Below are 25,270 nucleotides of genomic sequence, written 5' to 3' on the forward strand. Positions count from 1 at the left end.
ATTTTTGTCATCTGTAGAAAAATAAAGCCTCTGCTGTGTGTAATTATCAGGCCAGCATCCTCAGTCTGTCATAGTACCTTTTTGGGGGTCTGTCACTATTAACAACCATATTAAAAGGGAAAGGTCAGGTACATAAAATGAAACTGTTAAGCTTCAGTAACAGTTGCAGGTGTTTTTCATCAGAAGGAAAGACTTCTGTCAAAAAGAACAAGTTTGAATATTTTAAGTTATCTAAAAATATACAGTACCTCTAAACCTTACACATTATGAGTGTATGACTTTGAAATCCAGTCTCTTTAAGGGATATTTAGGACATGTGATATCTGGGACATGTTTATACTAAAAAGAAACATTTGTTGTTTATCTGAAATTTAAATTTAACTGGGTATCCTGAATTTTTATTTACTAAATCTAGAAACCCTACGTATGTGAAAACATATATATACTCACACACTATATTTATAAATCATAGCTTATACATATATATACATATATATGTATATATAGTTAAAATGTATAATGAAAATATAAGTCTTTGGGTATAAATATAGTGTCTTTTGTCTATTAAACTGTGTCATTGCAGCAACTCTCAGAGTTAGGGGAATGTTAGATCATGAGAAATTTCTCTAAATATTTTTATGGGGATTACTTTGGGTCTAGGAAAAGTCCGTGTTTTTTAGCATCCCAATAATGTGTGCCATATCTCCTCTTGAAAAGTTTCCAGAAATTCTGAGAAAAAGAGACAGCAGCAAAGAGCATAGCTAGACGGTTGGGTAAAAAGAAACAACTATGGTAATAATTTTGAGAACTGTTCAAGACCTAGTATCAAGTTGTAGAGCAGTTATATTCAAAGTTATATTTAAATTCTTTTGATTTTTTTTTCAGTTCTCTGTATGAAAGCACTAATGGTTTGTCCCTACCTTGACTTTTAAAATGTCTCTTGAACAGATACTAGTCCTCTAACCAGCAAATGGAATTTACTCTCTTTTAGCTTCATCATAAATGCCAATGTTTTGTTACAGAATTATGGTAGAGATGTCCATGATTGTTTTTCATTGCATATCTATTGTGGATTATTATATCACTGGACAGTTAAGAAGAGAATCACTCAATTCTACTATGTTTAGATGCATTTCTTTCTGATCTGGCGCATGGACAGTTAGAACGAGCACCTTGGAGCACCAGGGGTTTGCTCCAGTAATAGAGCAGAACTTTTCTGCTAGAATGCCCCATCATGGAACTATATAGTGTCCAGTTAAGTGGATATTAATGGACAATGGCAAGTTATTCCTTTCTTAACCCCATTACCAACTCAGTTCAATTTCATTTGCCTCTCAAATAAGACAAATATGTCATTAAAGAAATTGGACATCAAGTTTCAAATAGATGGTAGAGTTCATAGGGAAAGACAAAAAGGAGACAAGAGATGAGATGCATTGTCGGATAACCTGAAATGTTAAGAATTGTGGGACTTGTGAGTGTGATAAAGGGGTTTAGAAAAAGTACACTATATTCCCATTGTTGTTGTTTAAATCAGATTTTGCAAAGGAAAGTGTAGGTGTTTAGGAATTCGAGTCCTTCACTTCTTTGGGTCTTCGTTCCTTCATATGTAAACTTAGGTATACGGAAGAAGCAATGTTTTTCAAAATGAGAAAGAACCTGATAAATTTGCCATTTTACAACTACAGAAACTGGGCCCCAAGAAGGTAATTCATCTTACCCAAGGTCACACATCAGGTGAGTGCCAGAACTAAGAGACGAGCTTGCCTTACTTCCATTTCTCACTAAACTGGGCCGGCCACTGCAGTTTCAACCTCCTTCTACCACTACTAGCATTCTGTGATTCCAGGCAGAATTTTCAGCCCCTTCACTTTTTCTCATGCCCGGGAATTCTTATTAAGTTATGACTAACCAAGTTTAAAATATGAGTCAAAATGTAGTCCCTAATAAAGTCATTGTGACTTTAATGACTTTGGCGGTTGTTTCGTTCTGCAAAAACAGGAAGATCTCACACAATAAGGCGCCTGTCTCACAGATGGGCTTCTGCGCAGACGGCCACCCACAAGGGTGACTCCTGAGGTTGTCTTCCTCTCAGGGGCACCTTTTTTTTCATCTGCAGGTTTCATCTACTTACTTCATCTTAAGGTTATCAATGAGAGGAAAGTGCCTGCTTTGTCTAGCCTTTGATAGGCTGAAGAGTATTTTTGATCGTTAAGATTCACTCTTAAGTGATTTCCAGATCACCCCCTAACAAGCCCAGATTAGTCTTAAAAGTAGGTCTGTTCTGTGCTTGATACTAGTCCCTTGTATTATTACTCTTCTAGATGGTTTTATTCTTAGAAAGACAGAATCACCAAGTTTTAGAACCAGGATGAATTTCCGAGATCATTCTAGTCCAGCCTTCCTGTGTGATTGATTTAACAAGAACTTTTCAGGGGAGTTTCTAGCTCTACTGTGGATCTTTGAGCAAAGCCCAAACTAGTCCTCTGATGAGAAATATAGAAAAATGATGAAGTGTTCCATCCCTTCAGGAGAAATTGGCTCGGAAGAAAATATTCTCTGTACGTAGTAGCATTGAAGCCAAAGAAAAATTGAAGCCATAAAACAAAATGTTTGTATTCAATTTCAGCTTTTGCTATTCTATATATTTTAAGTAACTTCCCACTATTAAAGGTAGCCTATTCAAAAAAATTCGCATATGCTTTTATACAGAAGATACATGCTAGGCAAACAATATCGAATTATTTAAGTAGAGAATGATATCTTTTTCCCTTTTCAGAAAATAACTAACTTCTGGCCGTGTTCATGAATCTAGTGTTGGGCGTAAGTTTAAGGAAGCACTGGAGGAATTTGTATTACTAAGGGTTCATTCACAAACTTTGCTTGTCTGTGTTGAAAAGGGGCTTTGGCCATTTCCTCTGGGGACATTATTTCTAGGTAAGCTCTAACAGGGTTTTCTTGTGAAGGCAGCTTCTTAACAGAAAAATAGGATATGTGTACCTTAGGTTGTAGAGACACATTTATCTTTGAAATAGTGTGCTCCTGTTTGTGGATTTCTCTACTGCATTTGATAAAGTAAATAATGTCTATTCCCTTTCAATCCCGTAACTCCTGGGGCCACAGTTAACCTCAGGAGCTGTTTAATTTTCTTATCTCGACTGAATACCCAACTTGATAAGGAGACAGGGAGACTCCAAGGGTCTTAGAATATAAAACTCTGGAGGGATGATAGCCACTTCTCTTCCTTTGTTGGTGACCTATTCTTTTGGACTGAAGCATTTCCGATTTGGGTTGTTTTTCTCTGTAGTGTTAAGAGAGTTTTGTTTTCTGGGAAATTTTGCTTGCCGGTAAATAATGTGTCCAGACTGTAGGAGGCTGCCACAAAATTTATCATAGAATCTTGACAGGTTTAGGCTGAGATCCTAAAATCATGCATCACTCTCATTTTGTATATGAGAGCTAAGGTGACTTCACCAGACTGTTACCTGTTATCGAGAGCTGAGAATGAAAGTCTAGATTCGTCTACTACATTGTAACTACCTCTGGCTCAACAGAAACAACTCCCGTATGGGAATCAGATGCTGAAAACCCCAGTAAGCCAAGCTTCCCCACTGTCTCCGTAGCCTTAACCTCAAACACAAGCTATTCCGTTCCTTGACGTGTCTCATCACACAGGCCAGCACTAATCATACTAATTGGACTCTGCATTACTAGAATGTAAAAGATACCCCCTGTCTGCTCCTCCAAGGCCATGTCTGCCTTGCTTAGTTTGTACAGAGCCCAATATAAGTGGGCCCTTCATAAATGCTTTATGATGAGAGCAGTGATTGCCTTAGTCAATGTGGTTGGACCCTCCCTTATGGAGGAGGAAAAACCAAAGGCTGTTGCTAAGCAACATTTAAAGGACTGGGTCAGTTTCTGACACTGAGTGACCTCCATCTGCTTACTTCATCATGTTGTGTGTTTTATGGTTGCCTTAAAATGACTTTGGGTTTTGGTGGCATTGTCATGCCGTTAGCAAAAGGCTCATAGGAGAACTAATTTAGGCATGAGAAGGAGAGAGGTAGTTTTCAGCTGTTAACTACTTACATGAGTTCACTAACCCATCTGTGAGCTCTGCAGGAAAGGTGAGGAGTTTGGTTTATTCTCAGCCCTGTGGCTTAGAGCCACCTCCCTGTGCCCACGTTGGGACTGATTGACAATGTATACCAACAGGATCCTGTGGCAATGGGAGGTGATAGAAAAAAAGTAAGAAGGAGAGTCTTTCCTAGTCTTTTATGATTGAATTTCTAGCTGCTCCTATATTCTGAGCTGAAGGGTCAATACAGCTAATAAAGAGTTGGCCCCAGCCTCAGCAGACAGTAACTGTTGTGGTTAACGAACATGCCCTAATATATCTGACTATTTCTATTAGCATGAAAGCTTATTAAAAGCATGAAAAGTGTTTTTGTTTGTTTGGGGGAGTTTTTTGTTTTCTTTTTTTTTTACTGCTATATCCTTAATGCATTGCTTGGCACATTTTGGGGTTCAGTAAATATTTACCAAATACATGAGATGAAATGGCATTATTCAACTAGTACGAACCTGATTGACTCCAAAATCTTCCTAAGTATTTCTAAGAGACCAAAGGAACCAAAATGAGGATGATTGCTTGAATGTTACATTTGGCTAAGTCTAGTGCGGAGACATAATTTAAAAAACCATCTGTCTCTATGCTTTCTACAAGACATTTTTTTGCAATGCTCCGAGTAAAGTTTGCTTCTTTGCCAAAATTCAGCTGATCCATCAGAGCACAGAAACCTGTCTTTTTCAGCTTCTGAGTCTTTAGTGTAAGTGCCTGTCTTTTGAGAACTGAAAATGAGAGGCTATTATGACAGCAGTTTTGTCTTAAAAAAATAAACAACTTAGAACTTACATGATTCACCTGGAGTTCAAATTGCAGAGCAGCTCGATAAGTAAAACACACTAGCTGAGATGATTAATTCAGAGATTTCTGGTGACTGTTACTAACATATTATATCATGGGAAGACCCACACGTACACCAGCAGGGTTCTCCAGAAAGAGGGTGACTGTGCATGCCTCTTTGAGGACAATGCATAGAGCAGTGAGCTAAAGGACGGCAATACTGACTTGCATTGGCTTCACCTCAAAAGGCCTAGTCTCCTGGGCACAGGCAGTGGCATGAGGGAGCCTGGATGCTTGAAGTGAAGCCATTGTCTGTGCAGGATGCTGATTTGAAAGGGGAGTGCCTCACAGGAAAGAGAGCCAATTGCGTGTGGAGACTGTTGCCATGGTGCTTCGCTATTTCTTTAACGTGCTGTACTTGAACTCCTGGGAGTCCAGGGGTGGGGTAACGGAGGAGGGAGAAGGAGGGGAGTGGGATGGGCCTGGGTAGGGAATCCCACTGCAGGGCTCTAGTCTCAGACTTTCTTCTTGCTTGTGATCTTTCTAAAGCTGACAAGGTGAAAGAGAGAGAGAGAGAGAGACTATAGGAAAGACTTCCTCAGCATGCTCCAGATTGCAAAAACAAAATAAAAATTAATTTAATTCTTAAATATTTCTAGCATGAATTAGAAGATGTAACACTGAAATACCAAAACAGCACAGTCTTTCATAACCCTGAATAATTCTCCATTCATGCAGCAAACGATAGCTTGTATTTCCTAACTCACTCCAGATCCTGGATGGAAAGGTTAAATGTGTTTAATTCATTTGTCGAATGCAGTCTCATGTGCATGTTAATGAGCTGATGGAGGGCAGAAAATTATATTCTGCATACGAAGTACTTTTAAAACAAAATCCATTAATTCTATTCCCATTCGTTTCATTGTGAAAGAAGTCTAAATGCACTGGCACGCCGTTGGTGTGCAGAAAATCTCCCCAAAAGCTAGCTTAAAAAGTATTCTTGTATACTGAAAGTCTAGTTTGAAAAGAGCCACAGTTCTCGCTTTTTCAATGTTTTTTTTTTTTAATGTTCGGAAAGTAAATTAATCAAACACACCATCACTTCGAAACCCTTAGAGCGACTGAGCTCTGTACGGAGGCTGCGTCTGCAGTGTCCTGGTCTCCGCAGTGGAGAGAGGGTGAAGAACACCTAGATGAAATGGGGGAGGGTACCGACTTCGGATTGCTTTAAATATTCATGGGGCTTCCTCCATTTTAATCTTCTCCTTTTAAAAAGATGGCTGTGTTTCCTAGTCTGGCATCCCCTCGGGAAAGAAGAATTGCTCCTTCCTTGCAGAGTTCAGCTGAGCAGGACTAATCTAGAGTGGAAACCCCTTCGGCCACCAGGACTATTCATAATTCATAAGTGCTGCAAACCAGCCAGCTGAATGCGTTTGGACAGGCTTTTGCACCTTCGTGCACGTCCTGATTTCATTACTCTCTCTGCCAGGGAAGAAGCAGGGAACATAGGCTTCTTGCAAGAATGGAGTGCGAAGATGGGCTTTGTTTGGATTAGAAAATGCCCTAAATTTCGGAGGCTTTGTCTATCATAAGTTCTGATTATTTTACCACTGAATCTGCAAGGCTTTCCCGATCCTTTGGGGACTGCTCTCTCAGAACTGTGAATTCTTTCAAAGGGATTTTTGTGGATTGTGGCAAGGAGTGCATTCCAAAATGCCTGAGGCAAACTATTTGTTATCTGTATCTTGGGGTTACATCAAGGTGGGTTAATTTGATTCCATTATGTGTCTTTGATAGAATGTGAAACATTTACATGTGTATGTTTTCTGTGAAGTAGAAAACCTCTGTAATGATTTAATTGTGTTATCACTTAGCCCACTGAGGCTGCTTATGGTGAAATAGGGGCATGTTATATTACATTGTATTTAAATAGACTGTGTTGTATTTTAACGCTATTCTTTTTACACGTGTCTATTTTTAAAGGATGCTTATCTTTTCTTTTGTTTTCCCTTAAACTTTTCACATTTAATCACCTCTCACTGTATAGGTTATTAACTCAAATTATATTTTAGCGTTAATTTCCAATAAACGTATTTTAAAATGTGGTTACATTTTTAAGGGAAATGATCTTGACCTCTGTTAAAATTCCTTTTCCTATGTTTGCATCTTCAAAAGAAATCAGATGTTAATTCTAAGAAATCTTAAGAAAACCTTTTTTCCCTAAAGTGACGTTGGAATAATTTCACATTATTGTATTTTGTAGAAACGGTATCATTTATCTAATGATGTCTGCTCACTCGGTCTCTTGGTTCTTGATAAAGTTGGAAACATCTAAAATGATAATTTGCTATTTTTTAGGTGGTTAATACGGTTTTTGTTCTTTATAAACAGTTCAAAAGAATGCTGAACCGGGAGCTGACACACCTTTCAGAAATGAGCCGATCGGGGAACCAGGTGTCTGAATACATTTCAAATACTTTCTTAGGTAAGATATTCACTGGAAAACTTATTCCATAACTGAGATATTTTTTTTTAATATTAATTTCTGCAACCTGTCAGGAACATCACTATATGAGTTTGGAATGGGGTTAAGTGACAGAAAAACAAATCCATTTAAAATAAGAACTAAAGACAATCCTTAACATAAAAAAAAAAATAAGCTGTAAGGTGTTGTGAAAAAAATGAATGAAAATACCCAACAAAGAGAGAAGTTTATTATGGGCTAATTGAATTTATATAGACCTCAGGTCACTCCTTATCTACCCACCCACTTCCATCTCTGTCAAGACCTCTGAAGGGGGGGTGGGTGATGGGGGGTTCAATCATCCAGTCCTTAAGGACAACTCCAATTGGCTCCTGTGACATGATATTCTTTAAATTCTTCCAGTAACTGGGCTTTGAGCAAAAGGTTTCCTTTTAGATGCTTTGTGAGAGATGGCTGGAGAACTGTATGGTGATTTGACCCATGATAATAAGCTTTGGAAATAATTTGACTGTTGCTTTGCTAAGGTATTTCTTAACGATACATGGGGGGAGGGCAGAAAGAATCTCCACCTCTCTGAAGGAGTTAGCCTTCTGCAAGCAGCATCATTATCTTCCTAATCTGATACTTACCTATCAGTCTCTGCTTTCACATTGATAGTCTTTTAACACATGTCACTGACAGGAAAGGTTTGCATCAGTGCCTCTCAACTACTGTCATGCATCCTGTTTGATTACTAGGAATTTCTGATCTCATGTTTAAAGCCATTCTGCTGTGTATTTTTCTTGAATAAGGCCTGCAGAACCTGCAAATCTGTACTTCAGAGTGAATGGGTAGCCTTTAGACTCTGATTCTGTTGACTTTCAATTACCACTGAATTATGCTCATTTAGCAGAACTCCACTTTCCAGGGAAATGACCTATTCTTACAGCTGAATATTACACCTCCCTTCTTTTTGGCATTGCTGCATATCCTTAAATCAATGAGCATTTGCCTTGATGTCTTATGGAAACACATACCTCTTCTAGTTTTATTTTAAAAAATCAATTCTATTTCTCTAATACCGAAGCAGTTCCTGCTATCAGCAGATCAATCTTTGATCAGCCTAGTGGAAAGCTCATGGCGCTACTCTGTGGCCAGTGGGCATTGGCATGATTGACAAGTGCCTTTCCGACTGTTTCCAGTATGTGGGTGTCTGCAGCACCTGGTTTTCTCCAGCGGCAGTTGTGGCAACCTTTGTCAGAGAACAAAGAGAAGATTTTTTCATATATCCTAGCTCCAAGAGGAGCTAGAATCTAATTGAACAGAAAGTGTTGTGTACTGATCCTTTTCTTCTCCATTATCCCCCTTTTTTCTTTTGAAGGCAGGCATCTTCTCCTGTCCATCTGTGTGACACCCAATTATTTTTCATAAGCTAGGGACTGTTTTAGGGACAGTCTCCAGGTTAATGACTGTGGGAAAGAAGAATAAAATCAATAAGTGCAAGGACTCATTTTTGTTTTCATAAACATTGCATGTTAAAATATCAGGGCTTGTCTGTCATCTCAGAAGAGACTCTGACCACTGGAGTAAAGCTGCAGGAAGTCTCTGAGCCCTTCATCATCCAAGGTTGTACCTAAGCAGTCCTCTTGGCTTGTAACCTCTTTCACTATCTGCTTGCCAAGGACCATGAGAATAGTTTAGTATACCAATTATTCTTATTTTAGCATCAAAGGCTATCAAGTGAGGAGGCTGAGAAGATAATAAAAATGAGTTCTCAGTTTCAACACTTTGCATCTCAAGAACGGGTAACTGTCAACTCTGTTGAATATTCCAGTTGCTATGGAGGCATATCTCTTGAGGAAAACCATCATTTGGCTTCTCATTATTGCCCCCAAAATTAAATTATCAACAACAAGTTGATAATTTGAGGTAGGTTGTTAGAACCTCAGTCCTTACACACTCAACATTAGGAGGGTGGTGAGCCTGTGTGTTTGTGTGTGTGCGTTTGCATGCACACGCATGTGCACACACAAGGTAGACCTGATCAAACAGGCTAGACAGACAGATTATATTCTTGAGAAAATTTAGGGAGAAAAAAATCCATCATATAAACAAAAGATTCATCAGCTACTTCAACTGTAAAATGGGAACACTGGAGTAGATGACACCCTCTATCCATTCCAGCTCTAACTTTCTATATGGATGGAGTTTATCAGTCTTGCTAAGACATACCTGGCAACTTGGATTCTCTGGAATAGCCTGTAGGCTTACAATTTGATAATCTTAAAAAGCAAACAAACAAAGCTTGTTTCCAAACTGCAAATGCAGGACATGGAACTCTACGTCCTGTCTTGTGAGCATGGCGAGTATTCCTGGAGGACCATGAAGCCTTCTTCACAAAATGTCAGATCTGAAAGGGACCTTAATGGCCTCATCCAGTTCCCTCATTTTCCAAGAAAGAAAACTGAGGCCCAGAAGGGTATGTAACTTGACCAAGATTACTTGGCTAAAATGTTCCTGAGCCAGAACTATGACTTCACTCTCTTGACTCCTAGATCAAAATACTTGTCACTTCTTTAACTAGGAAAGGTTATTAGGCTGTCAGAAGAAAATCGCCTTTCAGTAATAGATGTAATCTATGGAGAAAAGTCTTTAGAATCAGGATTGTTGGACCTAAAAATGTGTTAACAGCTTCTAGTAATATAAGAGCCTCTTGTCAGAGCACAGCAACCATCTCCAAGAGCACAAAATGGGAAGACCTTATTGATTTCAGTTAAACTTGAAGAGCAGTATCTCAGTAAGAGTCATTGAAAGTTAAAATGTGTCATGCAGAAAGGAGGGAAATCCCTCACTGCGGGGAATGTGTGAAACTTGTATTGTTTCCATGTAAAAGGATGGCGTCCAGATGGACAGGCTGACATGCAGGCAAGAGACCATCAGTGCAGGCACTCTGTGATGCTCATGCAGGTTAATGGGCTCGGGTTGCTGGTACAGGAGGAAGTAAAGGACCCAGGGGGAAGGAGCACAGATTAAAGCAAGATATTTAGATGTGATATTACAAGTTAGTTGATATTTTTTCAGAGAAGAATCACCCCTTCAAATCCCCGACTTACTGTCTCCAAAGCTGGAACATAGAATTCTCAAGACACAGGGAAGAGAACTCAGGAATTTTGCATGATTAAATGCTGTAAGCTAGCAAGAAAAGCACCTCCAATGCCGCCATTATCAGAGTTTTGATGAGACGTTTTTTGCATCTGTTTATTTATTTATTTATTTGGTACTGTTCCACTCTTTCCCCACTGTAGTCTGACCGTTCTGTAAATGTGAACTCACAAAGCATGTAGTATGATTCTTTGAGTGTGTGTTTCAGGTTATTTCTGCATGGGACTGGCTAAGCATTTAGCAGAGGAAATTCAGAATAGGGAAACCCATCAGTTGTTCCAATGCCTGCATAGGGAAACACCCATTAATGTCAAAATGGCACTGTCTGTGGATAATGGCTTTCTTCTTTATCGTAATGTTCCAGACACAGTAGTGGTTCGGCTCAGTTTCTCGCTGTCGCAGGGAATCTTTAATTAAACAAAGGGAAAAAGCTGCTAGTCCCACTAGAGGTTTTATATTTGCATTGGCACAGAAGAATCTAACAGCTTCGTTAACCAGGCATGAAGAATGGTGAAGAATGATGGTTAGGAAACGCAGGGGCTATTGTGGCCTTTTATTTTAGCAAAAGTAGTCATTATTAGGAGTGAAGTGACAGGGAGAAAAGTAATTTCAAAAGTAATGTCATATATAGTTTTTATGCCAAAGGTTGAGAGACCAGAAAGAGATTTTAACGGGAACCTGAAGGCCTGGGTTCTAAGCTATTAAATCACTGCGTCTGGAACAAAGTGATTGTGAAATAAATATCTGTTGAATGAATTGCCCTTTGAGCTTGGGAAAGTTGCTGACTTCATCTGAAAAATGAACATGTGGGATTATTATTTGTTCCCAAACCTGACTCTGATCATCAAAGTCACTTGGGAAGATTTTTAAAAAACACTGATTCAGTAGGACTGGGTGGGGCTCATAAGTCTGTATTTTTCAAAAGTTCCCTGGGTGCTTCTGATGCTGAACTAGGTTGGAAACCCCTGAACTAACTGGGATGACCACTAAAATTCCTCCCTAAGGCAGAGTCATAGGCTGATGAATCTAGGAACTTGGGGGCACCCAGAGACAGCACTGAGATGCTAGGGATAGAGAAATCTCTTGCTCCAGCCCTACAGCCAGGTGCCAAGGGTCCAGGACAGCTGCTTCCACCTCACTGTGCTCACTTTGCTTTGATGAGTTGTCCACAGGGCTCTGTGAGCAGGCGGAGGTCTCCAGGGAGAACGTGTGACTATGCCATCAACTGCAAGAGTTGAAAGCAAATCATCTAGATCCCAGCAGGCCATCTGGAAATGTGTCATTTTCAAATAGAGAAGTTGTCTTTGGACTCATTTTCACTGAAACAAGTAGAGATAAATGTAGGAACTTTTGAAAGCTGCATTAACTCTTTCAGCCACAGGGTGTCATTTAGTTCAATGAAGTAGCTGTAGAGCACCTCAATAACTGATTGCCTCAGCGCATTCACAGGCATCCCTGTGGCCTGAGAGAGTTAATGCATTTTTCAGAAGGACTCGGGATCCATCCATCTCCCTGAGAAGTGAAATAGAATATTTGATTGCTGATATTTTTAATAGCATGATATAGAAGAAGGAGCTTCTATGAGCAGGTAGATATGTTTTTCTCACTAACCCTAGCCCTCCTTTTATCTTGTAGCAGAATTTTTTTAAAAATTAAATGAGATGATTATAGATATTTAATAAGCACAATTACATTAATCAATGTAATGCCTGTTACCAATGAGAGGCATTGTTATTATTTACTAGCAGAATTTATAGACACAAGGCATGAGATAAAACTGAAATTACAGTCTTCCTCTTAACCTCAAATCGTCATAAGCCAGGGCTTTAGAGGAATCATTTGAAGATTAGAAGCCATTTATTTCTCTAACATATATACTACTCATCTAAACTGAACCCAGCTACTGTTATATGGATCTTTTAAATTAAACAATAATTACAAACATAATAAAGTGAGCAAAACATAAAGCCTGTTTTTATTAACCTGGGCTTGGCTACATGAACCTTCTCTGTTTTCACAAACATACAAGTTATTCACTTTAATAAGAAATTTACATATAAATATTGATGCCTCACCTTGAAAGTGTATGAGTGTAATTGTCCCAAATCAAACAGAAGACATGGGATTGAGTTCTACCTCTGCCACTTCTTGAACAACTTATTTAGCTCCTCTGGACGTCAGTTTGCTGCTTTAGCAATAAAATCATGTATCACCGGATTGTCCTGGAGATCAAGTGAGATAATGCTATGACAGACCTTCCTAAGATGAGCCAGCCATTATAGACCGTTACAAGTTGTTTTTGAATATTGCAGTGGGTTCTCATTGGCACACAGGGACTGGAAAACCTATTTTTGTGTTGTTGCAGACAAGCAGAATGACGTGGAGATTCCATCTCCCACCCAGAAAGACAGGGAGAAAAAGAAAAAGCAACAGCTCATGACACAGATAAGCGGAGTGAAAAAACTGATGCATAGTTCAAGCTTAAATAATACAAGTATCTCACGCTTTGGAGTCAACACGGAAAATGAAGATCATCTAGCCAAGGTGTGTATGAGCTGGGTGTGTGCTCGTGTAGCTCTGCTTTATAGCAGGCAGATGTCTAAAACCTCCTACTAGAAAACAGTGATCGCTTTTGCTTTATTATTAAATAGTATGATGAGGCTGATGTAGCCCATTGTCCATTGTTGAACACCTAGTTAAAGGCCCCTTTTCTGCACCAAAGGACCATATTTTGTCCTGAGTTGGGTCCATTAACCTATGAATGGAGAATCCTGTTGAACACATATTGGGAGAATCCAAGGTGAGGGCAATAGACAGGGCTGAATTACCCCAGAGGATATTTCAGAGACTGTATGCCAAGGACCAATGAGAAAATCTGCACTGATTGGCAGAGCTGAAGAAGAAATGAGAGAAATTGACAGCCTTGACCCTTGAGCCCAAACCCTAGTAGTGGAGGAAGGCTCAGAAAGAATTCATACCTCCTCTCGGAGGCCGTGCAAGGTGACTGCTGAGGTTCTCTCGGCCTTGTGAGAATATGAAATGAGAACAAATGAACATTCAGTGAGGGAGTGTCCGAAAGATGTCATTAGAAGAAGGTTGATTACACATTGGGCCAAGCCTCTGGGGAGAGCCTGGATCCCTTACTCTGAGAGTAATTAATAATGGAATAAATTGCTCCTTTAATCAGATAATCTTGGAATAATCCCACAACACAGGATGGAATGATGTTTCTTTCAAGTCTTTCTGTGGCGCAGGAGCTCTAGGATGTAATGGATGACTAGCATCTTCATGACCTTTTATACTAAATCAGGGTTGACTTACACACATTCTAGCAGCTAAGTCTCCTTGACATGGCTCTCAGTGATAATAACCAAAGGGCAGAGGAGTTTCCCTGAGATTGCTTTCTAGCTGTTACTCATGGACCAGTGAGCAGAGAAGGGGAGAGACAGGGAAATGGGGCTAGAATGATCTCTAATCACTTGCACCTACTTCCGAAAGCAACATTGACTGAGGACTGACATACGGCAAAAAATTAGAGGTCAGAAACAAAATTTATCAATAAACACACATTCTCCCTTTTCTGAAAAATATGTACAGAACCTTCTAAACAGCATGAAGATACTCAACTTCCCAGATCATTCCATTTTCAAACGTTCATGCAACCAGAACACTCTAAATAGATACTCTAAAGACTTAGCCAACCCCAGTCCCCAGAATAAATAAAAATAATGAGGCATGTGAACAAAACTGTCCTTATTTCTAAATTTCTCTAATTTTGATATAGGAGCTGGAAGACCTGAACAAATGGGGCCTTAACATCTTCAATGTGGCTGGATATTCACACAATAGGCCCCTAACATGCATCATGTATGCCATATTCCAGGTGAGTAAACAGGAGTGAATGTTGGTTATCCAATTAGATGCTCTTTATGATTTTTTTCCATCCCAGTTTACTTTTCTGATTTGGTTTTTCTTCATTTATGGACATCCACTTAGTTGTTTTCTAATCCTTTTTGCTGCGTAGGAAAGAGACCTCCTAAAGACATTCAAAATTTCATCTGACACCTTTGTTACCTACATGATGACTTTAGAAGACCATTACCATGCTGATGTGGCATATCATAACAGCCTACACGCTGCTGATGTAGCCCAGTCAACCCATGTTCTTCTTTCTACGCCAGCCTTAGATGTGAGTAGTTATGATCTGTTTTGCATACCCTGCCCATCCTCCTTAAAAAGTGCCATACAACATGTGATATATTTATAGAAATAATGTAATTAGATGTTTGTGCATACTGGAACTGGCTCTTTATTATGTAGAGCATGTATCAATTGGGTTATTAATATAAATGGATGACATTTCTACTTGCTTTCTCATATCAGAGTAACCTTTCCTTTACCTCTGTTACAATGGAAAAATTATTTAATTATCAAGCAGTTAATAGGATGCTCCATTTGTCATTGTATCTCTAGTACCTAATAAGTGTCTAGTTCAGCATTTAGTATATAGTATATCCTCAGTATGCACGTGCTGATCTGAACTGCCTACACCATCCCAGGTCCTCTGAGGGATAGCACAGAAATATAATATAAAATGTTCTATATAGTTCCTGTTAAGAATAAGCATCCATAAGCTTATTCGCCTAAGAATTCATAAAACTGGTTCTATGGATTGAAGGAAAAGTAACTGAAAAATCTAGAACTGAGGAATGAACAATGCTGAAGCAAAGAGGGACAGCTTTCCAACTTGTTAGACATCTCTCTAGAAGGTGGCTGGGACTGCTTCTCTCACAGATTAATGCATTTTTATATATCACTATAAGCAGCCCAGTGGGTGCAGCAGTCCATGCTCTTCCTTGACAGATGGCAGTGGTGGTCAGGTATTTCCAAAATGTGTAGGCTCACTGTGGGAAGGGACTGGCCACGCCCTAGCCAAGCCCACCTCTGCAGATTCAGCTTGGAAGGTGAAGAAAGATTAAACTGACCCCAACTCTATTGCTTGGGTTCCATATATTCTGAGGAATGAAATCCAAGAAGCTAAGACTGTTTTATAGCCCTGAAGGAAAAAAAAACAGTATTATTTTTATGTTCTGTGTCAGTATCACACGGTGGGCCAACACTGTTTATCAACTGTCTGCTGCTGTTACCTACTGTGTGGCTGGAAATTGAGCATGAGAACCACAGATGTTTAGAGAAGGGAGAGTTCAATGTGTCCTTGCATAATTAGATTGAATGGAAGGATCAGAAGATTTAAGTAACCACAGAGAATGATGAAAGACATTTCAGCCAGAAGCAATTTATACCTAAATAAATACTAGGTTTAAATCATTGCATACAGGTAGGGGCAGAGGAGGGAGGCTTCACGGGATGGCATGAAGGAGTTGAGCAGTTGGCATTAGGTCTCATTTCTCAGAAATGTCCTCAAATCTTGTCCATACTAATCACTGAGTGGATAGGTATTGACTGAATGGATGAATGAATAAATGTGTGAAAGCTCTGACCATGCTACAAATTTAGCTTTAAGAAATAACTTATTGGCAGGCTTATAAATCTGGAATTTGGCCTTAGTTATGCAGCCTGAAAGCATATGGAGCTTTTTATATCAGAGCAGAGCCAGTCTGACGTGCTTGTGTTGCATAAGCACCATCCTGTTATACCACTTATCCAAGAAACAGATATCAGGTACCACCTGATCTCTTACCATGAGCGCTGTGCTAACGCCTTCCCCGAGCCTCAGCCTGCAGGCTCGATGTGGGCATGGGCTCTGACCACCAGTCCTCTCACATAAGAGACCTTATGATGATGGACAGAATCTACATTTAATTAAAATAGTATATTGAGATATTGCATAAATCAACAAAGCATCTTTCTCCCAACAAGAATGAAATGGGGTACCTTAGTATGAAACTAATTAAGCAGGATAGGCAAATGGAACGTGGAGTTCAGTGCACTCATTTTGCCCTGCAGGCCGTCTTCACAGATTTGGAAATCCTGGCCGCCATTTTTGCAGCTGCTATTCATGACGTTGATCATCCTGGAGTCTCCAATCAGTTTCTCATCAACACAAGTGAGTTCGCCACTAGAACAGTCACTTGAGATAATTGTATGAGTCACTGCTTCATTTTTTTCCTCCTGATGTTTTCATTATGGATAATAATAAGGGTAATAATGAGGTAATCCTTCCATTCCACTCAAACTGGTCAGACCTTTCCTGGATATTGTGTCCAGTCTAGCAACATCACTTTGAGCTGCATGGAGAACTTGGAAAGGGTCAGAGGGGAGCCATAAAAAGTACTCAGTGTTTGGAAAATGCAATATGTGAGGAAAGAGTAACACATGTGGAATTATCCAGTAAGGATACGGAAAGGCTTGGGAATAATGTGGTAATGATTTTTTAGGATTATGCAGGGCTCTCACACAGAGCATGGTGACCCACTAGTGTCCCTCTCTACTGAGGGAGCAGGTTCAAACGTTGTATCTGAGCATGGGAGCCTCCATATAGAAATAAGACTCCAAGAAAAAGCTTCCACAATTCAGGATGGAGGGTCGGGTCAGTAAAAGTCTCACACACTCTCTTCCAGCTTCATAGGTTTGATTATGCACTGGTCTGTAGTATGGATTGGTCTGACTTCAGTGACCTTCAAGGCCTGGCCCATCCTTAAGATCCCAAGCCCTACTCAAAGCTTTTGTCATGCTCAAAATATTTAGTATCCATGCTAATGAAAATCCATGATTTTTCCCAGTTAATGTACCACTTCTAAATGCTGAAAATCTAAGTACTTTTTTCTTCTGAGAATACTGGTTATCTTGTTGTGGTCAAGATTAACATCCAGTGCTGACAGTTTTAAGAAATATTGGAGCTACTTGCTGTGAAAGAGCCCTTATCATACTTTATCATCAGGATATTTGAATGACTAAGTGTGAGGTACCTTGCTTTTTACCTTGTTTTTCTACCGAAAGAACGTAAACTTTGGGCAGCTGCTTGTCTGTGTGGGTTATATCAGCTGGTCTACTGTGATGTCATGAACCATTCCATATATAGGCCAGTTAGCTTCACACAGAAAAATGGTCTTTCTGCCAAAGCCACATACCATAAAAAGCCAGCTTGCAGAGCTATGCCCTTGATCACAGGATGAACAAGGCAAGAGTGCTGAAACGACATCACATATCCCACCACCTTTTCTGAAGATGTAACTCAAAGCACACTGTAAAAGCAATGGTTTATGAGTAACAACACCTACAATTAGTAACATATTATCGTCACTTGGTTATCATTTTGGTTAAGAGAAAATGTGGCTTCATGAGTTTGATGACCATGTTCTCAATTGCAGACCATGGCGCTGCCTAACAGAGGTTGTCTGGGATTCTTGTGTGTGAAAGGCAGGCTAGAAGCTGTAGTTTAGGTAACTAGATAATGCAGTTTCTGTTGTATAGGGCCATAGGGCAGAAACTGGGATATCAAGATTGTTGTAAAAAGTTATTGTTTTGTTACCATATTTACAGAAAGCTCCAAAGAGCTACATTATTTGGATAAAGTGAAATTTTACACTCACACCATTATCTTCTTTGAAAATCCAAAACTCACAATTGATGGAGCTGGGAAACATATCAAAAAGTGAGATAATGTGAAAAATTTTAATACCTTGGGTGAAGTTTAGTGGCATTTTCAGTCTTCTTTTTCCAAAGCACACATTCGTGAAGACATAAGGGAAGTTACAAACTGAGATAAAAATAGGATTAATTGCTTGGGAATGCCCTTACCTAAAATGTCAAATTCTTCATCTGAAGTGAAAAGGAAAAAAAGCATTTTAAAAATACTGTGACTTTTAATCAAAGAGAAAGTTTATGAGCTAATATCTACTGGAAACTTTTTTTTTTTTTAACTTAGGAACTGACTATTTCTCTTTGTAGAGGGAGACTCTGCTCTAATAGAAAATGACATATGGGGTCTTGGTTCTTAAGATCATATGGAGAGAACTAGATCTGATTTCACACTGAGGTAATTCCACAGTTTGAATTGTATCCCTTTTTATTAAATCATCATTTTCCCTTGTTTATTAGATTCAGAACTTGCGTTGATGTATAATGATGAATCTGTGTTGGAAAACCATCACCTTGCCGTGGGTTTCAAACTGCTCCAAGAAGAACACTGTGACATCTTCCAGAATCTCACCAAGAAGCAGCGTCAGACACTCAGGAAGATGGTTATTGACATGGTAAGACTTTGGTCTCCCTGTGTTCCTCACTTTTGCTGGAAGAGAAAATCCATTTCCTTGATAAACTGAGTTTATTGAGAGTTTCCTTTTTTTTTTTTTTAACCTCAGGTCTTAGCAACTGATATGTCCAAACACATGAGCCTGCTGGCAGACCTGAAGACAATGGTAGAAACAAAGAAAGTTACAAGTTCCGGCGTTCTTCTCCTGGACAACTATACTGATCGTATACAGGTATTTGACAGAAGCCTTTGATTTAACACAAAGCCACACCAAATTCATGACGCAGCAGTTAGAAAAAGAAAAACAAGTTTACTTAGTTGCATGTCCTAGGTTACTACTAAGCCTTTGGGCTTATTTTAAGAACGAGCAAAGGAAAATGGACATTCAAGTTGATTCTCTAATTTACGAAGAAAAACAGAACCCTATTTATTGAGTTGCTTAATTCTAAAAATAAACAGCAAAATCTCTTTATAATAGGGTATACGTGACTGCTGATCCCAAAGGCTCATGTTTGGACATAAATCCCACTGACTTGAACTTTGTTAGGTCTGTTTTGGTTATACAAATTGCCCTCAGTTGGTCTCCTCTTTCCACAAGTGGAAAATATGAAGACATCTACTTTGAGTAATTCTTTGCATTTTTTCCAAACTGAGGAGAAGAAACCATGGCAGCATCTGACCTCTAATGTCCCTTCCAGTTTTTTAATTCAATGACTGTCAATCAAAGAAGACATATTTTCCCTTTGGGGACTCTTATAATGGTAAATAACCAACTCTGGCCAGCACCATTGTAATCCTGCTTCTTTGGTGCAAGCACCATAATTATAATGCAACTAAAATGTTCTTGGGTCTGGTACCAAGTGTACTAGTACGAGAGGGATGAGATGTTCTGGTAGTATTTATACCTCATTTTATGGGATTTCCAAAATTTGATGATTTCAGGTCCTTCGCAACATGGTACACTGTGCAGACCTGAGTAACCCCACCAAGTCCCTGGAATTGTATCGGCAATGGACAGACCGCATCATGGAGGAATTTTTCCAGCAGGGAGACAAAGAGCGGGAGAGGGGAATGGAGATTAGCCCCATGTGTGATAAGCACACAGCTTCCGTGGAAAAATCCCAGGTATCTAATATAAGGTTTCAAAGTTTCTGTGAGCTCTGCTGATGGTTGAACTGGAGGGCTCTTTCTAGCTGTTTTCTTTTAAATATGTGTGTGTGTGTGTGAAATTATAAGGAAGCAACTACTTTATTTAGTTCCATTATGCTCATGACTCATTCGCCTTCTCCATTACACTCAATTTCACAACGAGGAGAAAAAGCAGTCTTCAGAAATCCATCAAAGTTTGGACTGTGTATCCTCAGTTTAGATCATTGTCTATGACCTTAACAAATCCTGCTGATTTAACTGAATGCTGCTGTCTCCTTCATCTCATCCCTCTAGGTTTCCCCCAGCTCTGTCTTTATCCAGGACCTCTGCTTTTCACCCTTGTTTCCTGTTTTCGTTGTCTCTCCACAATCATGCACACTGCTACCATCACCAGAGGTGACGAATCTCATTCCCACACATCTCTCTGCCTCATAGTTGAAGCACTGTCCTGTGTCCCCTTCCAAGGTCACGTCTACACTTCTGAGAGCATGCTGACATCTTTTGGTTGTGTCCAAAGCTACAAACTCTCTGTGTGCTAAGGACTGGGGGGACATTACACTGTAGGCAGGGAGATGCAGAAATGCCCCAGATGCCGCTAGCTGCAAAATATGTAGCACTAGATAGTATCGATATTCTTACAAAGGCTTCAGGGCCGGCTGAGATGCTATTTTTTTCAGGACAACAAACTACCTGAGCCAGGCAGTCATGATTAAGACTGTGTCTCTAGGCTGCCCAAGGCCTTTATCACAAAAGCATTCAGAGTACTTTTTGTTAGTGTTTATCCTCTTTCCCCACTACCTTCTACTCCCAAATTTACATGTAGTTATAATATCAATGTATAGTTCCTTTGCAATTATTATTGTGTTGCTTTTTAAAGAAACCCAATCAAATGAGTTTAAAATCTGTAAGTGCTCTGAAGGTCTAATATGCCATAAAAACACATGATAACATAAAGTTAGGGCCAATTCAAATACCCTAATGCCTTAATTAGAACAAGATATTCATGAATTAGTTAATTAAATAGTATATTGCCCTTTTGTTAGCAACAGTGGTGTTTTGTATGTATATGATGTTCTGTGTGGTTTTCCACACATTTCCCATACATTATCCCATTTGAACCTCCAAACAGCCTTGTGACATAGACATAGCAGGTATTTCCCCAGTGTGTCAGGTGAAGAAGCTGTCCTCTTGGTCCAGTTCACCCAGCTACCCTCCACCCAAAACTATTCACTGTCCATCACTGAGAACAGGTCTCACTGTTTCCATGATGTTGTGGTCCACCCTGGTATTTCCCACAGATGGGCTCTGGTGAGCATTGTCTGAGTCGTCTGGCAATGAAGCCCTTGATTTGTAGAGTTCTCTCGTCCCAGGGCCTAGGAAATAAGCAACTAGAGGCTACCTTTCAAAAAAGTGCTGAACATTTAGCAGAAGCAGAACAAATGAAGAAAGCAAATGACTGCAGTGTGTTCAGCTGATGGAATTTTCTCCATTGCCTTGAGCTTGTTTTTTTCAGGTCCCTGGAAAACACCTTGAAAATAGTCTCTAAAAACCACTAAACATACATAAGGAAGTAAAAGGGAGGAAAGAGGAGTGGGTGGAAGCAAGAGAAATATCTGAATCATCCACAGTGGAAGTTCTTGTAATCAGTGCAGATCAGAGATGCCCTGACTGTGGTATGAATTCTGTTTGTTTAGGCTAGGGAAACACCAGAGAAAAGATAGATAGATAGATAGATAAACAGATAGATAAAAGTCACATACGACTCAGGTCCTTTGATACGGTACAACTTTGATGTGTTAAATAACTGGCCCAAATCCAGAATGTTAATAAAGGGAAGTTGCCAGCAGTGTGGAAAGACAGCTATGTAATGCCCGTGGGTGCACCGAAGTTGCCTTTGCTCATCTACCCCTGAATCCCGACCCAGCATCTCTCCAGCTCCCCAGACCATGACAGGGGAATTCCATTCCCTCATTCAACTAGTGCCTATTCTTTCTCTCAGCCTGTTCCCACCCCCAATGTTTCCTGTTTGTCCCACAGTGGAAAGGTCAGGATAAGGCCACAGAGCCAGCTCATGCAGGATGCATAGCCCCTGTGTAAACCATAACAGAGCCATAAGCTTCATATTTCTTCACAGGAACACTAGCAAAGGAACTGCTTAATTGTCTTTATTTTTCCTTCTTTCTCCTGATGGAAATGACGGTATGCCCTCTGGATCTAAAACAATTGCAGACGTGTCTGCAGAGGGGATATTTGTTTGTTTAGGGGCTTGAAGTGTTTTCAAGTGTTTCACCTACGTCGTCTACAAACCAAAAACATTCCACAGAACTTGAGACATCTCAGAGTCATACGAGGCCGGCTCCCTTTCATTTTAAAACCGCGGCATATTTTAAAGTTATCAGGGAAAGAATGTTGAGTCAGAGCTCAGTAGACCTGGAGCTTCCTTCTTCAGAGAATGACTCACAGAATCCAAGGAGTGACAAAGTCATTCCCAACCAGGGTTACAGCCAGACTTCTTACCTGGCAGACGTCAGAGGAAAAGTAATCAGTTCTAGTGAGACCAACACAGGCTTTGGGATCAGACAAAGTTGGGACTGAGTCCCATCTCCACCACTTACTGGCTCTGTGATCTCTGACAAATTATTTCATCTCAACGAGTCACAGTTTCCTCCTTTGTGAATGGTGAATAACCATACTTACTCTGCATGATTAAGAGTGATAATGTATATATTGCATTCAGTGCGGGATGCACCATATAGTAGGTACTCAAATAACAGATTCCAGTATTATTGACCTCTCTTGGGTTGTTGTGGCTCTTTCTTTGCATGCAAACCAGGACGGCTTGTTTGGTGTTCCAGGGCCCATCACAATAACAGATGTGTAACCTTATTTTTCTCCAGGTGGGCTTCATCGACTACATTGTCCATCCGCTGTGGGAGACCTGGGCGGACCTGGTACAGCCTGATGCCCAGGACATTCTGGATACTTTAGAAGATAACAGGAACTGGTATCAGAGCATGATACCCCAGAGTCCCTCCCCACCACTGGATGAGCAGAACAGAGACTGCCAGGGTCTGATGGAGAAGTTTCAATTTGAACTGACCCTCGAAGAGGAGGATTCTGAAGGCCCCGAAAAAGAAGGAGAGGGCCACAACTATTTCAGCAACACAAAGACACTCTGTGTGATCGATCCGGAAAATAGGGATTCACTGGGAGAGACTGATGTAGACATCACAACAGAAGACAAGTCCCCGATTGACACATAATCTCCCTCTTCCTATGGAGATGAACATTCCACCCTTGACAAGCATGCCAGCTGTATGGTAGGGCCAGCCCACCATGGGGGCCGAGGCCTGCACGGGACAAGGGCCTCCCGGCCTTTCCAGTTACTTGAGTTTGGAGCCAGAATGCAAGACCGGGAAGCACATAGCAGCTCAGGAAATTCCACAGTTGACTTGCCTTGCTTGCAAGCTTAGTGGAGAGCTGAAGGTTTCTGTGGTTCTGGAGGCCAAGTTCGCATCACAACCGAATGGCTTGAAAATGGAAGACACAAAACTGAGAGATTTTTCTGCACTAAGTTTTGGGAATCTGTCCCCTCTAGTGACTGAACTGACTGACTAATAATGTCATTTCTATATCTGCTCACCTGTCCCCTTGTCTGCCAACCTGTGTGCCTTTTTTGTAAAACATTTTCACGTCTTTAAAATGCCTGTTGAATACCTAGAGTTTAGTATTAACTTCTACACAGATAAACGTTCAAAGTTGACATAAACTTTTCTGACTCTTTCTGGGGGAAAAAAAAAGGAAAGAAAATGGTCTTCCTCCTTTCTTGGGCAATATCTTTCACTTGACTATAGTTACTTTTGCAAATAGAAAGGCTACGCTTCTAACCACATTCAACTTCCTTCTCCTATGGTCCCAAACAACTCCTTAGTTGCCATAAAGTATCTCTGTTTGCCTGCTTCCAACAGTATTTTCTCTCCTCTAGAGTTGCACTTTGTTGAACAAACTAAGGGGTAGTCATGTTGTTCACAGTAACAATCTGTGTAGAATTCAGCTTCATGAGCAGTTACCCTGTCGGGTCCCAAACCCCTGTGCCACTGGGGTCGCACAGTCCCCATCCTGTTCTCTTGCACCCCTCTTCATGCTAACACCAGTTACACCGTTTCCAGTTTAATGCTGCCGTCTTTCTCTTGCACTGCCTTCCGCGCTATCACCTCCGTTTCTGTTTATAACCGTGTATTTATTACTTAATGTATATAATGTAATGTTTTGTAAGTTATTAATTTATATATCTAACATTGCCTGCCAACGGTGGTGTTCAATTTGTGTAGAAGACTCTGCCTAAGAGTTACGACTTTTCCTGTAACGTTTTGTATTGTGTATTATTATAGAACCTGAACATCGCTGAAGAGAGACATACGGGCCCCTCACCAGTTGGGTCTGCCCTTTTCCTGGTCTGAGTTGCTAATACTGCTCAACCCCTTCATGAACTGTTTTGGAAATGGGATTCTCACATTAGATACTAATGGTTTCTATTGAGCTTTTACTTTTGTATAGTTTGATAGGGGTAGGGGGCAGTGGGATGTGGTTTTTACCCCTGTTTTATCCAAATCTGTACACATGAGTTGAGTTTTAACTGGGTTCTACTATAATTGTGGCTTCGGTTTAACAAGAAACACTACATTCAGTTTAACAAGCAACTCACAGATGGTTCTCTGGAGAGTCCCCAAACTACTGACTTTGAAGAGGAAGCCCCCTGCCTGCTGTTAAGCAGGAATATCATGTTCCAATTAATTACAAAAGAAAACAATAAAACAATGTGAATTTTATAATAAAATGTGAACTGACTTAGTAAATTATGCAAATGTGAAGCTTCTGATAACACTTGTTAGGCCTCTGAGTGGCTTCAGTCTCTGTTTGTAAAATCTATTTCATGCTTTCAGTTCAGCATTGTGACTCAGTAGTTCAAGAAATGGCACAAATGTGCATGACCAATGGGTTTGTATGTCTATGAACACTGCTTATTTCAGGTGGACATTTTATTGTTTTCCAAAGTTTCTCACAATGTATGTTATAGTATTATTATGTATTGTGCTCAGATGCATTCTTAAGAGACTTTTATATGAGGTGAATAAACAAAAGCATGATTAGATTAGACTGTAGGCCCAATTATTTTGTGGTTAGTTCTGACGCATTGAAAGCAGATCTTTTTTTCCTCTTCTCTCCTACCGTACCCCACAGAGAAAACTACCCACTTTGCTTGGCCAGCATCACAACTAAAGTTTCATAATCTGTGTCCAAAAAGTCCCCTAGCTTGAAACATTTATTTTTTTAACAACTGTTCAACTAGCTCAGTGGTATGAGAAGGGAGACG

The 25,270-nt window shown here is 40.0% G+C and overlaps 1 protein-coding gene across 8 annotated transcripts in view; it reads left to right on the top strand.

The window, feature by feature from the left end:
- The window catches only part of PDE4B (phosphodiesterase 4B), a 596,404-nt gene extending 571,358 nt beyond the window's left edge, over window positions 1-25,046 (top strand). For 7 of the 8 annotated variants that reach the window (XM_067726455.1, XM_067726457.1, XM_067726456.1 and 4 more), the window contains 9 exons: window positions 7,298-7,391; window positions 12,898-13,076; window positions 14,317-14,415; window positions 14,557-14,721; window positions 16,500-16,599; window positions 18,594-18,748; window positions 18,857-18,979; window positions 19,690-19,872; window positions 22,794-25,046. In XM_067726455.1, the coding sequence (XP_067582556.1) occupies window positions 7,298-7,391; window positions 12,898-13,076; window positions 14,317-14,415; window positions 14,557-14,721; window positions 16,500-16,599; window positions 18,594-18,748; window positions 18,857-18,979; window positions 19,690-19,872; window positions 22,794-23,159 (1,464 nt within the window). In that variant the 3' untranslated portion in view covers window positions 23,160-25,046. Of the gene's footprint in view, window positions 1-6,078; window positions 6,668-7,297; window positions 7,392-12,897; window positions 13,077-14,316; window positions 14,416-14,556; window positions 14,722-16,499; window positions 16,600-18,593; window positions 18,749-18,856; window positions 18,980-19,689; window positions 19,873-22,793 lie in introns of those variants that run through there. The other variant, XM_067726462.1, reaches the window with a different exon arrangement.
- The last annotated feature ends 224 nt before the right edge of the window (window positions 25,047-25,270 follow it).

Source organism: Pseudorca crassidens, chromosome 2 (genome assembly GCF_039906515.1).
Source record: "Pseudorca crassidens isolate mPseCra1 chromosome 2, mPseCra1.hap1, whole genome shotgun sequence".
In the NCBI taxonomy this organism is placed as follows: domain Eukaryota; kingdom Metazoa; phylum Chordata; class Mammalia; order Artiodactyla; family Delphinidae; genus Pseudorca; species Pseudorca crassidens.